The 17,718-nt window shown below is 43.8% G+C and overlaps 1 protein-coding gene across 1 annotated transcript; it reads right to left on the bottom strand.

Moving 5' to 3' along the window:
* Positions 1 to 13,203: 13,203 nt before the first annotated feature.
* LOC109783246 (uncharacterized) lies at positions 13,204 to 16,820 on the bottom strand. Its single transcript, XM_020341845.4, has 3 exons — positions 16,547 to 16,820; positions 16,297 to 16,373; positions 13,204 to 14,580 (listed from the first exon to the last, which is right to left on the bottom strand). Exons 1-3 carry the CDS (start codon positions 16,655 to 16,657, stop codon positions 13,401 to 13,403), a joined length of 1,368 nt encoding a protein of 455 aa, XP_020197434.1. The 5' UTR covers positions 16,658 to 16,820; the 3' UTR covers positions 13,204 to 13,400.
* Between the last annotated feature and the right edge of the window lie 898 nt (positions 16,821 to 17,718).

Here is a 17,718-nt window from a genome sequence, read left to right as displayed (position 1 = left end):
AACGGATTTCTCTGATGTGCTACTTTCCAAATTGAGAGAAGGTACAATTACCTCATCAAGTTCTACTTTCCTCCCACTCACTTCTTTCGAGAGAAACTCCTTCTCTAGAAATGTTCCATTCTTGGCAACAAAGATCTTGCCTTCGGATGGTAGAAGGTTTACCCAATTCTTTCCTTAGGGTATCCTATGAAGACGCACTTCTCCGATTTGGGTTCGAGCTTATCAGGCTGGAGCATTTTGACATAAGTGTCGCAACCCTAAACTTTAAGAAACGGCAGCTTAGGTTTCTTGCCAAACCACAGTTCACACGGTGTCGTCTTAACGGATTTAGACGGTGCCCTATTTAACGTGAATGCGGCTGTCTCAAATGCATAACCCCAAAATGATAGTGGTAAATCGGTAAGAGACATCATAGATCGCACCATATCTAATAAAGTACGGTTACGACGTTTGGACACACCAGGCGTGAGTTGTGAAACTATTCCACATTGTTTTTAAATGAAGGCCAAACTCGTAACTCAAATATTCGCCTCCGCAATCGAATCGTAGAAACTTTATTTTCTTGTTACGATGATTTTCCACTTCACTCTGGAATTCTTTGAACTTTTCAAATGTTTCAGACTTATGTTTCATTAAGTAGATATACCCATATCTGCTTAAATCATCTGTGAAGGTCAGAAAGTAACGATACCCGCCGCGCGCCTCAACACTCATTGGACCGCATACATCGGTTGTATTATTTCCAATAAGTCATTGGCTCCCTCCATTGTTCCGGATAACAGAGTTTTAGTCATCTTGCCTATGAGGCATGGTTCGCAAGTATCAAATGATTCATAATCAAGTGATTCCAAAAGTCCATCCGCATGGAGTTTCTTCATGCGCTTTACACCAATATGACCTAAACAGCAGTGCCACAAATATGTTGCACTATCATTATCAACTTTGCATCTTTTGGCATCAATATTATGTATATTTGTATCACTACGATAGAGATTCAATAAACCATTTACATTGGGTGTATGACCATAGAAGGTTTTATTCATGTAAACAGAACACCAATTATTCTCTGACTTAAATGAATAACCGTATTTGCAATAAACATTGTCTAATCATATTCATGCTCAACGCAAACACCAAATAACATTTATTTAGGTCCAACACTAATCCCGAAGGTAGAGGGAGTGTGCGATGGTGATCTTATCAACCTTGGAATCACTTCGAACACACATCGTCACCTCACCCTTAACTAGTCTCTGTTCATTTTGCAAATCCCGTTTCGAGTTACTAATCTTAGTAACTGAACCGATATCAAATACCCAGGGGCTACTATGAACACTAGTAAAGTACACATCAATAACATGTATATCAAAAATACCTTTGTTCACTTTGCCATCCTTCTTATCCGCCAAGTATTTGGGGCAGTTCCACTTCCATTGACCATTTCCTTTGTAGTAGAAGCACTCAGTTTCAGGCTTGGGTCTAGCTTTTGGGTTTCTTCATGGGAGTGGCAACTTGTTTGCCATTCTTCTTGAAGTTCCCTTTCTTTCCCTTTTGCTCTTTTTCTTGAAACTAGTGGTCTTGTTAACCATCAACATTTGATGCTCTTTCTTGATTTCTACCTTCGCCGATTTCAGCATCGCGAAGAGCTCGGGAATCGTTTTCATCATCCCTTGCATATTATAGTTCATCACGAAGTTTCTAGTAGCTTGGTGATAGTGACTAGAGAACTCTGGCAATCACTATCTTATCCGGAAGATTAACTCCCACTTGATTCAAGCGATTGTACTACCCAGACATTCTGAGCATATGCTCACTGGATGAGCTATTCCCCTCCATCTTTGTAGGCAAAGTACTTGTCAGAGGTCTCATACCTCTCGACACGGGCATGAGTCCGAAATACCAATTTCAGCTCTTGGGACCTCTCATATGTTCCATGGTTTTCAAAACTTCTTTGAAGCCCCGATTCTAAGCCGTAAAGCATGGTGCACTAAACTATCAAAGTAGTCATCATATTGAGCTTGTCAAACGTTCATAACGTCTGCATCAGCTCCTGCAACAGGTCTGTCACCTAGCGGTGCATCAAGGACATAATTCTTCTGTGCAACAATGAGGATAATCCTCAGATCACAGACCCAGTCCGCATCATTGCTATTATCATCTTTCAACTTAGTTTTCTCTAGGAACATATCAAAAAAATAGGGGAGCTATATCGCGAGCTATTGATCTACAACATATATATGCAAATACTATCAGGACTAAGTTCATGATAAATTAAGTTCAATTAATCAAATTACTTAAGAACTCCCACTTAGATAGACATCCCTCAAGTCATCTAAATGATACGTGATCCAAATCAACTAACCCATGTCCAATCATCACGTGAGATGGGGTAGTCATCAATGGTGAACATCTCTATGTTGATCATATCTACTATATGATTCACGTTCGACCTTTCGGTCTCCAATGTTCCGAGGCCATGTCTGTACATACTAGGCTCGTCAAGTTTAACCCAAGTATTCCGCATGTGCAAAACTATCTTGCACCCGTTGTATGTGAACGTAGAGTCTATCACACCAGATCATCACGTGGTGTCTCAACACGACGGGCTGTAGCAACGGTGCATACTCAGGGAGAACACTTTTACCTTGAAATTTAGTTAAGGGATCATCTTATAATGCTACCGCCGCACTAAGCAAAATAAGATGCATAAAAGATAAACATCACATGCAATCAAAATATGTGACATGATATGGCCATCATCATCTTGTGCTTTTGATCTCCATCTCCAAAGCATCATCTCCATTGTCACCGGCTTGACACCTTGATCTCCATCGTTGCGTCGTGGTCGTCTCGCCAACTATTGCTTCTACAACTATCGGTAGCGCATAGTGATAAAGTAAAGCAATTACATGGTGTTTGCATTTCATACAATAAAGAGACAACCATAAGGCTCCTGTCGGCCAACATGCCCTGCAAAAACAAGTTAGACGTCCTCTACTTTGTTGTTGCAAGTTTTACGTGGCTGCTACGGGCTTCTAGCAAGAACCATTCTTACCTACGCACAAAACCACAACGATGTTTCGTCAAGTTTGTTGTTTTAACCTTCTTCAAGGACCGGCCGCAGTCAAATTCGATTCAACTAAAGTAGGAGAAACAGACACCCGCCAGCCACCTTTATGCAAAACTAGTTGCATGCCTATCGGTGGAACCGGTCTCATGTGCGTGGACATGTAAGGTTGGTCCGGGCCGCTTCATCCCACAATACTGCCGAATCAAAATAAGGCGTTGGTGCTAAGAAGTATGACTATCACCGCCCACAACTCTTTGTGTTCTACTCGTGCATGTCATCTACGCATAGAACTGGCTCTGATACCACTGTTGGGAAACGTTGCATGGAAAACAAAAAATTTCTACGCACACGCAATGATCTATCCATGGAGATGCATAGCAACGACGGGGAGAGTGTGTCTACGTACCATCGTAGATCGTAAGCGGAAGTGTTTCACAACGCGGTTGATGTAGTCGAACTTTCTTCGCGCTCCACCTATCGAGTACCGAACGTACGGCACCTCCGAGTTCTGCACACACGTTCAGCTCGGTGACGTCCCTCGCCTTCTTGATCCAGCAAGGTGTCGAGGTAGTAGATGAGTTCCGTTAGCACGATGGCGTGGTGACGGTGATGGTGAAGTGATCCACACAGGGCTTCGCCTAAGCACCGCGAGAATATGGCCGGGGGTGTAAACTGTGGAGGGGGCGCCGCACAGGGCTAACAATTGATGTTGTGTGTTCTAGGCGCCCCCTCCCCACATATATATAGGTGGGAGGGGGAGGGGAGAGGCTAGGAGATGCCCAAGGGCTGGCCGCCGGCCCCCTTGGGGCTTCCTTGCCGTGTGCCCCCCCCCCCCCGCCATATTTGACGGAGGGGCAAGGAAAGGGGGGAGAGAGAGAAGGAAGTGGGAATCCTAATCCACACTTGCCTTTCTCCCTTCCCCTTTCCTTCTCCATCCCTAGCCAGCCCATATGTGGGGCGCACCAGCCCCTTGTGGCTGGTGCGTTCCCCTCTTGGCCCGTATGGCCCATATCTTTTGCCAGGGGTGCCTGAAACCCCTTCCGGTGACCTGATAAGTACCCAGTACACTCTGGAACACTTCCGGTGTCTGAATACTATCGTCCTATATATCACTCTTCACCTCTCGACCATTTCGAGACTCCTCGTCATGTCCGTGATCTCATCCGGGACTCCTAACAACATTCGGTCACCAAATCACATAACTCATATAATATAATATTGTCATCGAACGTTAAGCGTGCGGACCCTATGGGTTCGAGAACTATGTAGACATGACCAAGACACCTCTCCAATCAATAACCAATAGCGGAACCTGGATGCTCATATTGGCTCCTACATATTCTACGAAGATCTTTATCGGTCGAACCGTTATGACAACATACGTAGTTCCCTTTGTCCATCGGCATGTTACTTGCCCGAGATTCGATCGTGGGTATCTTCATACCTAGTTCAATCTCGTTACCGGCAAGTCTCTTTACTCGATATGTAATACATCACCTCGTGACTAACTCATTAGTCGTTTGCTTGCAAGATTATGATTTGTATTACCGAGAGGGCCCAGAGATATCTCTCTGATACTCGGAGTGACAAATCCTAATCTATCTATGCTAACTCAATAGACACCTTCGGAGATACCTGTAGAGCATCTTTATAATCACCCAGCTACGTTGTGACGTTTGATAGCACACAAGCCATCCCTCTGGTATCCGGGAGTTGCATAATCTCATAGTCGAAGGATATGTATTTGACATGAAGAAAGCAATAGCAATAAAACTAAACGATCAATATTCTAAGCTAACATATGGGTCTTGTCCATCACATCATTCTCCTAATGATGTGATCCCGTTATCAAATGACAACTCATGTCCATGGTTAGGAAACCTTAACCATCTTTGATCAACGAGCTAGTCAAGTAGAGGCTCACTAGGGACACGATGTTTGTCTATGTATTCACACATGTATTTAAGTTTCCGGTCAATAAAATTCTAGCATGAATAATAAACCTTTATCATGATTTAGGAAATATAATAATAACCATTTTATTATTGCATCTAGGGCATATTTCCATCACCTTCAGCTGGTGATGGGAGGTCGGTCTTCAATCTTCTGTTACGCCTCAAGAGATGCTTGAATGCGGTTTGGGCTCCTGCGAAGCCTGACTAGTCAGCCATTATGTTCATAGTCAATGTGGCCTCACATATCCCTCTCATACTCTTTTGATCATGTTGTGTAGGATAACACAACATGTCATGGTGTTTTCCAAGGTAAACTTGTTTCAGAAATGAGCATGCCCTCGGAAAATTTCAAACCTTGAATGTAGCACTATGAATACCCTCTCAACGTCTTTCCTCTAAGATTTTTGCGCCTTGATGAAATGCTTATGTGTCCTTCTCTCAAGCTAAAAAATTGGCTTCAGAACTGTAGACAAAAATGTACATATGCCACGGCTAGATAGTAGCCTCGGTCATACTAATGACTATTCACCATGAAGTTGCAAGGTGGAGAAGTACCTGCAGCTAGCCTTGCAAACATATGAGATCTCTGGAAGATAATGAAGTCATTGTGAGATCCATGCAACCCAAAGTAGCAATGCCAAATTCACATACCTTTGGAGGTAGCGGTTTCCAAAATTATTGTTGGATCCTTGCAATATCAGGTGAATTGGCTGTGCCAAGATGTAAGGCAATTCTTTCACTTCCAGTGCATAAAGTAAATAGTCCCTAGCATCCCAGGCCAACCCTTTTCTTCATGCATCGCTAGAAGCATGGACGTGTCCTCGGCATTGGGTGCTCACATACACTTCTCTCCATAAACCTTCACCATAGTTTCAGCAAAAACTTACATGCACATTGATAATTGTATCTTCGGTCATTCGAAGAGTGACATGCATTGAATCTGCAAGGGAGCCATATGCAAGCATTTGAAGTGCCGCTGTCATTTTTGAAACTTGGAAAAACAAAGAAGATTGACAACATCTAGCCATTGCTGGAAGAAAGGTTCAACGACTTGCATGTCATCGGCAGCTCAAAGGAAGAGTCGTTCGGTCATGCGAAAGCGTCGCCAAAAGATGTACGATGAGAAGGTACAACCGACACAAAGTAGTCTTGCATCAGCCGATCGTGGCCTTCGATTCTGTCTCGACGAAATGTGGCATGACCAACCTGTGGCCCCGCATGCTTCCTCTTTTTTCCGATGGATGTTATCCATTCATGGACCATCAGTATGACCGCGTCATCTTCCGCGTCCAATATTTCACTCTCAGAATCAGAGCTCAAATCCGAGGATAAATCATCCAGAAACATAAGCTCTACCATTGGATCAGTCTACACATAATGTGAATCATGTGACATCTACACGAATATATGAGCCGCAAATTTATGAGAAAAGGTTGGGGAATTTTACCTTCGGGCGGGGGCGGCGAAGGGGTGACAGCGGGAAGAAGGCACGGAGTTGTGGCGAAGTGTGTGAGGCAGTCTATGAACGTCTCGGCGGAGGCAGTCGGGGCCAAATCATGGTGGTCAGGGTGGCAACGATGGCTCCAAACGAAGGGGCGCGAAGATGAAGGCAGCGGTGGAAGGGAGCATGCATCTTGAAATGTCTGTGTCGCAAATATCGCGGTGGATGGAAGCGCGCCATATCAATGCCCCTAGGCTCCAAGTACGGACTCTCGCAGGCTCGTTTTTGGAGTGTTCTCTATAATTTATGACGGAAGGGTGGGGCCTATGGCGACATTTTAGCCCAAAATTATCTTATTGATGATTATTTGATGATCGAACCAATAAGACAACTCTACTAGAGTTGCTCTAAGATGTAACAAACACATGGATGGACTGGTAAAGCACGGACCTCATAAGCACTAATGTCCTACGAATATGCAAACTTCTTCCCATTTGGTGCTTAATATTTCCTCATATTAATCTTCTGCCCATACTAGCCCTACCTTTTCAAGCTTTTTTATTGAAATCTGAATGGGAAGGTATCTAATGGAGGGGCTCCTAGATCACAACGAGAAAAGGGTAATGTTGGTCTTCAATATCCTTGACAATACAAAATAAGAAAAGCCTACTCATAAGAAAATTAGGCCTAAGGGTATCTCCAACGGCAACCCGCAAATTTTCTCCCGCATCTGTCCGTGGACAGGGGGACCAGTCCATGGACACGGATGTCGAAGACCCATCCAACAGCAGCCGCGAGCTTCTCTTGGAGGAGGTGGTGGTTGTAGGCGGCGTCGGCCTGTGCCTCCCAGAACAGCTCCTCCCGCTCCTCCCACACCATGTCCACGTAAATGGGCACGTGCCTCGCCGATGGTCATGGTGCAATAATACACCAGCGAGGGTAGCGTGGATGAGGAGGAGGGTGGATCTGGATCATTGTCGGTAGCGTCCTCCATTGGAACGTCGTCGTCCTCCGGCTGCCTGCCGGCCAGCCAGTCGGCAGCGATGGCGGCCATCTCCTTCTTCTGACCCGGCGCCAACCCATCCCGGAGAGCTAGGGTGGAGGAGGAACCCATGATGGGAGTTGTGCGGAGAGGGACCGGAGGCATATGAATGCGGCTATGGCCGGGGCAGCGGTTTATATAGCAATAGCGGGCGGCAGAGGGTCGGACGGGTGGCGCCGAAGGAGATGCCTCGGCAACCGCGTGCCATCAATGTGGGCGGCTGACGGACAGGTGGGAGGTCGTCGTGTCGGTTGAACGCGCAGCAGTCGCCTACACTAGGAAGCGGCGTGGGCAGCGCACCGCTTCAATGCCAGCGTGAGTGAACGGTCGTGTCCGCTCTGGCCGGGAATAAATGTGGGCACTGACGCCCTGGAGCGGTGCTGACCGTTTCAGGCGGGAAGCCCGTGTGGGAGGGAGCAGGGGTTTGATAGGTCAGTGTGGTCAGAAGCGGACTTGGGAGTGATCTGGATTCTCGCACACGTTTGTCTTCGGTTTGTGGAAGAAAGTACGTCCGAACCGTGCCATGGACCGATACAGACCCACATTGAATGGCTTCCACAATCCAGACGTCAAAACAGATAAGGAAGATTTGACGGGCGATGTCGGAGATGCCCTAAGCCCTTTCTAAAAGCGCCCAACAACGACACGTTAACAACTTCATGTTCCAATCCGAGATGATAGTTTCGTAATACATTACTAGCTTCGTTTCTTTTTACTCAGCATATAAGTTTTTGTCTAAACTTAGATTTCGTAAACTTTGACCATTATAAAAAGAGGTTTACGTGTGTTTAAACTCATCGATGTTCAATTTAGTGTTTAAATTTTAAAAATATGCCAAACTGGTTCTAAAAGTTGGCACGAGCGTGAAAATATGGTGATAGTCTTGTCCGTAGACGTAAAGTATGCTAACATGGCACCATATTCGGCTAGCGCACACACGTGGCGTGGACCCACCTCCAACAGATGGCTTGCTTACTATATGTCTCTATGACCTGGGCCCACATGTCAACAGAAATAATCTTTTTGCATGCTTTGTTTTGCTTACTATATATACATTATTATAATTTAGAAGTATGTTTTAAAGATATTTTTATAATATATTCATAAATATCCAAAATTTAATTTTAAAATCTTTTTATATATCCACTCTTGACTATGTTTTAATTATATAAAAAATATGAATATATGCCACGAGTGAAAGTTATACACAAGTGAATATTAATAAAATTGTTCGTATTCATAATTTGTATAATTTAATATAAATCACAAGGTGTATTTTTTGCATTACTAAACAATTTAATTTGTTGCATTTACTAAACATTTTAAATATAATCATTTAAAAATTACATGAACATTTTTAAATAATTTATTTTATTTGCATGTATAATATTTATAACACATGAATATGTAAAATTTAATAATAATTTACAAACTTTTACATTAAAAAAACTAGCATGTGCAAAATAAGTTGCACTGACTGCATCAACCACCGTCGTTAGTGACATGAGGAGAACGAAACGGCGTAGTGGCTAACACATCTTGCTAACTAGCTCGAGTCACAGCGGCCACCATTTTTAGCGTCAATTTTTCCTTTGTGCCGACAGCTGGGACCCATACGTCACTAAGACATATGCAATGCAAGCCATCCTGTTTAACAGGTCCCACGCCATGTGTGCACGCTAACTAAAATACGTACGTTTACTGATGGGATTGACACCATATTTTTTTTCATTGATTGCAATTTTTGTTGATAGCTTACCAAGATGACCACTTGGTAATATATGCATACTCGTGCCAAGTTTTGTAACCAGTTTAACGTATTTTCCAAGCCCAGACGCTAAGATGAACATTAGTGACAAGTTTAAGCATCATTAGTGTAATTACCTCTTCTAAAAATAATATCAACATCTACAACGGAAATGTTAAATGGAGGCCAAGCTCCACGGAGCTCTTTATTTTGAAAATCAAATTTTGAAGTTCGAAAAAAATCTAAAAAAATAAATCATATGTGTTCATACAGATGTGTAATACATATGTGTGAAGTCTGACGGTGAAATACATTGTGGTGAGAGCTACACAAAAAATCATACGCGTTCATACAGATGTGTAATATATGTGTGTGAAGTCTGACGATGAAATACATTATGGTGAGATCTACACGATTCACTATAAATATGCACGCATTTGTCCTTTTTGTGTAGCTCTCACCATAATGTATTTCATCGTCAAACTTTACACACCTGTAAACACACATCCATATGAACACGTATGACATTTTCAAGAATTTTTTAAAACTTAAAAATATGATTTTTGATTTTTTTTTTCAAAAATCGAACTCCATGTAGTTTGTCCTCCAAAATGCTGCGCTCCATCTACAATACTAAAGATATACAATACAAAAAATTGATTCCATGATGCATCTAATGCTATTGATGTGATATTGTGAACGCTAATGTTTTTTCTAATAATCTTGGTCAAACTTAACGATGTTTAACTTAAGACAAATCTTATATGTGAATTAAAAAGAAACAGAGGGAGTAGCAATAACCAGGAGAGGAATTGAGAAAGTAATTTGGCTATCATCCTTATTAGCCCCCCCCCCCCCCCCCCCCCCCAAAAAAAAGTTAGAATTTAAGGTAGGAAAGGGTGTTTCTAGGGCAAACCACGAGAGAAAGTTATCATCTTGCTTGTATTAGACCTTGGCATATCCCAATGTCGTCTTTGATTAGTATGTTTTCGGAGGTGCATGATTTGGGAAAGCATGTGAATTGGGTATCATGACATACCGAGTCTGATAATATTTGAACATACAAGATTAGGTTATAAATGTTGTTTGATTGCACTAAAGGAGATGATAGTCAGTTTGAATGTTAAGTTTGCTATTTTAGTTTATGATTATTATTGCACTATATATGTATTTTAGTCATCACACTAGCAAAATGCATTTTTCCTTTGATTATATCACTTTGGATATAATGTTAAGTTTGCTATTCATATTATATGGATTCTTTACAACTTTTTCGGTTGGTGCATTTTTCTACTGATATTATGTACATACAGTTGCTTGAAGTTCTTCAGTTAATCGGTTTAGTTTTCAGATGTTTGCATGTGATCTCCCATTTAGCACGAGAGGCAATTGGCAGGTGCTACACATTTTGTGTACTCTTGAATGAAAGGAGGCACTTGACATCACACCTTAGAGCAACTCTAGCAGAGTTGTCATATTGGTTAGATCGTTATAGAAACCGCTACTTTGGCAATCAAGCCTAGAAAAAACGGTCAAGCAGAGTCGTCATAGCGGCCTCCTCTTGCACAATTTCTGGAGCGCGCTCCAATTGAAGCCCGTGAGCCTTCATATTTGGAGGTTGTGGAGAACATTCCAAACACAACCTCCTGCGCCCAGTCCCGTCAATAGTGCAGTCTTGTTTACACATGTCGCTTCCACTCTTACTAATGACACAACCACTATTCCACCGTGAAGAGTGTTCATTAATGGGCCGAGTTGCGTTTCGCACTCGTGCAAATTTCACCTCCGTTTTCCGTTGGAGCGCGTTCGCAGGCATATAAACCGACCCATCCCTTCTCGCCGCCGCCACTTCTCTTCCATCTTCCTCGTTCTCCGACGAGCACCCATCTTCCTCTTCGCTGCCTCCACTTTAGCCACCATATTCTCCTTCGTTGTTAGACTCACTCCCCATCGACCATATTGCGGCGGCCGACCCCTCCACATGGACCTTTCCCTGGAGACGAGATAAGACCTCGCCGAGAGGGAGTTCTAGGACAGAGCTTGGGACTTCTCCTAGCAGGTCGAGGAGGACGCGCTTTCATAAGGTTCAATCAGCTGCGGGACCGTACCCCCTTCCCGCCGCCCACCGCCATTTTGCGCACAAAACGGGCGTGGCCTTTGCATAAATGGATGTTGCGCTGACGCAACGCTTCAAAGCCGTCGCCTGGAGCCACATCAAGGATGCCCAAAAGCAGCCCCCCCCCCCCCCCCCCCCCCCCCCCCCACACACACACCACGACCACCACCACCTGCAAGGTCACTTCCAAACGGGAGGAATAGGCTGAGCTAGATGGGAAGAAATCTATGTTTTCGAAGCTTCAATCATTCCAGAAATTAGTATTTCTGTTGTTGAAATCGTACTAGAATGTAATTAAACTCGTACTAGAAATTGATGTGGCAATCAAGTTCGAAGCTCCGATTGTTGTTTGATGAGCTGGGGAAGAAGTAGTTCTTGTTAAGCCAATGACAAACGGATCCCACATGAAGGAACATTTTGAAAATTCTGTTATGGCGACTATTTGTTTGCGCGTTGCCTCCGCAGCCATTAAAATATTATGGACCGTGCTTCATGCATATTATGGAGGTCGTGGTCTCGTGGATACCCCGAATTCTAGGTATGTAGACCGAAAAGTGAACCAGACAGTACAAAGAGTTTGAACTAGTAAAAGGTATTACTATACCGGTAATTGTTGATGGTGGAACAGGAGCAGTAAAGATCCGAGTGAGTATTTTGGGTGGGGCAAGTAAAGATGCAAGTGAATACTACTTCCCTAGGCAATCTACTTACGTATATGAGATCTCGAAATGAATGCTGAGAAAACGAAACATTGCTTTAAGCAGAGCATGCGAACGCAGTGATGAGGCTTTCCGTGTACCATTAACCACTCTTTGAAGGAACATCATCTGGGGCTGGGCCGGACAGCAGAAGCTACCGAATGCATGGACTTTCTGTAACCAAAGGTGGCTGGTTAACGGCCTCCCTAACCTCATGGCTGCTGGTCGGTGCCATGATTATGTCGCTGTCACCTGATAAAAAGGCTCATGGATTGCTCTTCCCGGCCGTCGCTTTTGTTCAGCTGAGTGTTAAAAGATGGCCAAACCGCCCAAATCATCACAGATGTATCCCGCTGCGCAGTTAACAATGACTTGCGGTCGCAGACATGCATGTGGCCTCGAATCGATCGATGGGTGGACTGTACGCGTGCTCGAGTCTGGTCTGGATCATCTAGCACGCCTGCCAGCACGCATGGTCCAGCAGCGATCTAGTCAGGCGAGCTGCAGCGGTTGCTGATTTCGACCAAAGGAGTCCAGGAGCGTGCATGCCTACCCTACTAGCATAGTGCGACAGACAGGTAGGAGTATGGATCTTGGACATGTTTTGTACTACTACAAGAAGCTGCCAGGACACGCCGCAGGTAGCTGGGCTCCACCAGGGCCGGCATTTTTTAAGTATACAAACTCATGTTTAGAAATTTAGAAAAACGTTTTTTTTCACGTATACATATATGTGGATGTGTTCTGCAAGGGACCTCTCAGTTCCTTGCTCCCTGTTGATATTCATTTGCAAGAAGCAAGAGCCCAGCAAAAGCCACAATCCTACGAAGAATTGACATCTCTACGGCTTGTCGTGCAATGCACAATTTTATACGGCTGCATACTGGTGACAAGTCATCACCTGAGAGATATACCGAAGATATACAAGAGAAAGTAATATGCACCATGTACCAGATGCAGATACCCAACACATCGTTGATGTGCCGTTATCTGACAGCATATGCGGCAAGCTGGGAACCAACGTGCGAGATGCCATGGCAAAGGGACTAGTCCCTCCGTAAAGAAATATAAGAGCGTTTAGATCACTAGAGTACATCGCAAGGCGATGAACCATATGTAATAAATATAGAACAATTTGGTTTATGCTGCAACTAGTTATATTCAATTCAATTAAAAGGATTTGTTGCATTAGTACTAGCACACCTTCCCAGGGGCACATACACACAAAACTTAGCTCGACGCCTTAGCACTACATGATAATTTGCTACCATTAACATTGCACTAGTTTATATTTCCATAGCCATTTCACTAGGTGTTCTGAATTTTTCTTCTTACCCAACCAAGCCGAAATGCATTACTTGAAAAGAGAGGAAGACTTCTCGATTGCCCTTGTTGTCGGTGAAGAGGTCAGCTGCTTTTAGCACATCTTCCATTTGTAAATCCGGCAATCCTTCAAGCGCAGCAATGCATCTTGGTATGCCATAGGGATCCTCCAAGTTCCTCTCCTCAATGCCAGCATACCGAACTCTCTTTTCGCTTTTAAGGCTCGGGTACCTCGCATGGGAATCATCAGTTTGTTCCAGTTTTGGAGTCCCACCATCAGCAGGTTGCTTTACAAGGGGCTCTGTAGGTTTTTCAATCAGATCAGGAGTTCGATCATGCAACAAACCATTGGCAGTTTCAGATGACTTTGGGACGTCTCTCTCTTCTCTTTTGAGGCTCAGGTACCTCCCATGGAAATCATCAGTTTGTTCCAGTTCAGCAGGTTGCTTTACAAGGGGCTCTGTAGTTTTTTCAATCGGATCGGGAGTTCGATCATGCAACAAACCATTGGCAGTTTCAGATGATTTTGGGACATCTCTCTCTTCTCTTTTGAGGCTCAGGTACCTCTCATGGAAATCATCAGTTTGTTCCAGTTCAGCAGGTTGCTTTACAAGGGGCTCTGTAGGTTTTTCAATCGGATCGGGAGTTCGATCACGCAACAAACCATTGGCAGTTTCAGATGATTTTGGGACATCTCTCTCTTTTCTTTTGAGGCTCGGGTACCTCCCATCGAAATCATCAATTTGTTCCAGTTTTGTAGTCCCACCATCAGTAGGTGGCTTTACAAGGGGCTCTGTAGGTTTTTCAACCGGATCAGGAGTTTGATCATGCAACAAACCATTGGCAGTTTCAGATGATTTTGGGACATCTCTCTCCTCTCTTTTGAGGCTCAGGTACCTCCCATCAAAATCATCAATTTGTTCCAGTTTTGGAGTCCAACCATCAGTAGGTGGCTTTACAAGGGGCTCTGTAGGTTTTTCAATTGGATCAGGAGTTCGATTAGGAAACAAACCATTGGAAGTTTCAGATGATTTTGGGAGTTCATCATAGGCCTTCTGTACCTCCACCAAGGCTTCTTCAAGACCTTTTGCATGTCTTTTCGGGAATCGTTTCTCTCGAGCTTGATTTACCAGGTCACTCTTCACCTCTTCTGTAAACGGCAAGAGATCATGCAAAGCTACAAAAGCACTGCAGGAGATATTCTTTCATTAGCAAAAAAGTAATACTTATACTTTAACTTCAAAGAGTTGTTACAATAAGCTAAAAATAGCAAAAAGAACACAGATGTAGAAGACAGCAACGACAAAAAACCAATTTGTATCCCGAGGAAATGGTTACAGGGTTTGAAAGCAATCAAATAAAGGCTCGGCGTAGAGAGCACTTTAGGCCATCATCTCCAACAGAGGCGCTTGTGGTAGGTGCCAGGTTCTAATTCCTGGCCGTTTTGGCAGAATCGGCATGGTTCCTGGTCACATCCCTTGTGTCAATGCTTAACGTCACATTGCGCGCTTCGGCCGAATCCTGTGCACGCTAAGTGGGCGTTTTTTGAACTATCTAAGCATCTCACAATCACTCGATGCATTGGAGGCTAGGCTTGCTTCATTCCACGAAAATACATTCTCTTTCCGTAAGCATCTAATTAAGTGTTGCTGCGTTGGAGATGGCCTCATAAGCTAAAGCAACCGACTGAATCAATCAAATGGAGTAATTTAGTTATTCTATTAGCACCAAAGTAATTTAGTTATTCTATTAGCACTAAAGAGAATAAAACAGTCAACAATTTCTAGGCCAGTTTGCTGCACGGGCTAAGTTACAATAGAACTTAAAACATTCTCATTTTCACTATCTGAAAGAAAATGAAAGACCATAGGAGTGGTCACGAGTACTTATGAATAATAAAAAAGAGTACTCTTTTTCTTTCCTTTTTTGAATTGATCGAAAAGACTACTCTAATTAGAAATAAATAGTGTTAACTTTAGAAATCAACTAAAGTGAAAGTGCTACTTTCATCTTTCGCTCTATGACTAATTGTACCTTCTAGACTGACCTTGCACAACAACGCGTAACCTTAGATCATTGGTGGAGCCAATAATCACACGACTTAAACTTTTACACCATATGGAGATTTAGCATCGACAAGGACATACCGAAGAATATTTATTTCATGCCAACCCAATCCCAAAGTCTGATGAAGTACCACTCAGGCAAAATAAGGTAGGAAGAATGAAAACTAAAAATTCTAAATCAGAATCAAATGATCGTTTTGTCTTTTGATCACAGACTGCGGTGGTGGAGCCCTTAAAGAGTATTCCCTCTGTTCACAAATATAAGATGTTTTAGATATTTCAATATGACTACATACGGACTGAAATGAGTGAACAGACACACTAAAACGGGTCTATATACATCTGATTCAGAAAAAAGTTAAAACATCTCATATTTGTGAGCGGAGGGAGTACTTATCTATTATTTCATCATTTGTGAATTAGTAAGTAAAATTCATCTTGCCAAAAATAAGAAATATGTTCTCACTATAGAAGATAGAGTACTTATGTTCCCCAAAAAGAACAGAAAAATGTAACTACTTACCCACACGTGGTGTGCCTCAACACAGATGAACTTAGACGGATTAGAGGCAATAAATTCGGGATAAATGACTAAATATCTACAGGAAAGTGTTAGTGTCTCCTGCAAGTTTTCTCGATGTTGGTTTTTGTGCAGCTGCTAGATGACTCTGAAAAGATGTGTGATACAAAAAGGCAAGTATGAAGTGGTGCATTTATCAAGAGTGTGGCGCAGTACTATGTATCTGATAAGTCATCCATGGTAGAACTGGCTGTTAGAATTCTGTTAAACATGGCGACGAAAAGAGCTAGTAGCTGATGAGCATGAGTGCGGTCTTACATCTCTCTGGTGCCGAAGAAAAGAACAAAGAACTTGCGTGGAGCAGGCTCCTGATTCCAATCCTCCGGCCTGCTCACCTACATAGAGAATAAGCATTAACCCCAAAAACTGAAACACATGGTCAGTATCCTGGACATATCAGAATTCAGGCAGGCAGAGATGCCAGGAAAGAAGCAGAGGGGGAGGGAATTGGCTAGCAATGGGGGAGGAAAACCCTAGGTAGCAGGCAGGGCAGGGGTGTAGGCTGGACCTTGGCTGGCCAGAAAGGGTAACCCTTGACCTTGGCGAGGACGAGGTCCCCGAGCTGCGGAGCTCTGGTCCATTTGTTGCCTCGGGCGACCTGATTTGCGGCGGGATCCATTGGGCGGCGAGGCCCTCGGCGACCTTCTTCCCCTGCGTCCGCCCGCAGCCCCGTTGAATGGGAGAGCACAGTAGGTCAGTCGGCGTAGGCCGGGCCAACGGCGGCGAGGCGAAACCCTCGCAGCTCGCAGAGCGGCACGAAGGACCCAAGACGCCGAGAGGCTAAATTTCGTGTTTTGACCCTTTTTTCCATACCTATTTCTGACCCTAGTTTGAATTTTTTTCCGGATCTGACCCTTTTGCTACCGCCGGGGTCCATGGCGGTAGGGTATAACTGCCTACCACCAAGGTCCCTGGCGGTAGGGTTGCATGCCCTACCGCAAAAATTTGATAAGTATTGAACACAGTGCGTGCTCGTGCCTACCGCCGAGCACCTTGGCGGTAGGGTTGTACATGCTACCGCCATCCTGTTCGGCGATAGGGATGTTTCCTACCGTCAAGGTCCCTGGCGATAGGATGTTACACCCTACTGTCATGAACCCTGACGGTAGCAAAAGGGTCAGATCTCGAATTTTTTTCAAACTAAGGTCAGATCTTGAATAAAAATCAAAAAAGGGTCAAAACACGAAATTTTGCCATGCCGAGAGGGCACCGGCAATTAGGGGAAAATTATATTCTATAGCAAAGGTGGCCAATGAGCCAGTCTGGGCACGGTCCGGTCCGCCTGTAAACGGGCCTAGACACGAACTGCACGCCGACGCCTGATTATAAGCGGGGAGCAACTAGTTAACGAGCGCTCCTTCGGGAGCCTCACAACGATCAGCGCCACTTGGCGCGTTCTCAGCCATTCGCCACGTGTCGCGCTCCTTCCAGATTTTGTTTTTTTATTTTTTCGTACGCGTTTTCGGCTTTTTAAACGGTTTTTATCGACGTTTTTGTTTTTTCCTGGTCTTCCTTAGCTTTTCGACCAAAAAAAATTTCGAAAAAAATTTTTTTACGCGAAAAAACGCGTTTTCTTTTTTTTCTTTCACGAAAAGTCACGGTTTTTCTTCTGCGAGAGGCACGGTTGTGCTTTAGGGAAAGTCACGGTCGTGCCTTTCGGAAACAAAAAAAAACGTGTTT

This window comes from Aegilops tauschii, chromosome 7 (assembly GCF_002575655.3).
Source record: "Aegilops tauschii subsp. strangulata cultivar AL8/78 chromosome 7, Aet v6.0, whole genome shotgun sequence".
Classification (NCBI taxonomy): Eukaryota; Viridiplantae; Streptophyta; class Magnoliopsida; order Poales; family Poaceae; genus Aegilops; species Aegilops tauschii.
The sequence above is the reverse complement of the archived record's forward strand: the minus strand, read 5'-3'. Positions and strand labels throughout refer to the sequence as shown.

Bases quoted from the DNA above. Each gene is read 5' to 3' on its own strand.
- LOC109783246 (XM_020341845.4), bottom strand. From the start codon at position 16,657: ATGGATCCCGCCGCAAATCAGGTCGCCCGAGGCAACAAATGGACCAGA. The intron at 16,374-16,546 runs GTCCAGCCTACA...TTCTCTATGTAG, and splicing joins ACCCTTTCTGGCCAGCCAAG to GTGAGCAGGCCGGAGGATTG. The intron at 14,581-16,296 runs GTAAGACCGCAC...TATCTCCTGCAG, and splicing joins TTCTTCGGCACCAGAGAGAT to TGCTTTTGTAGCTTTGCATG.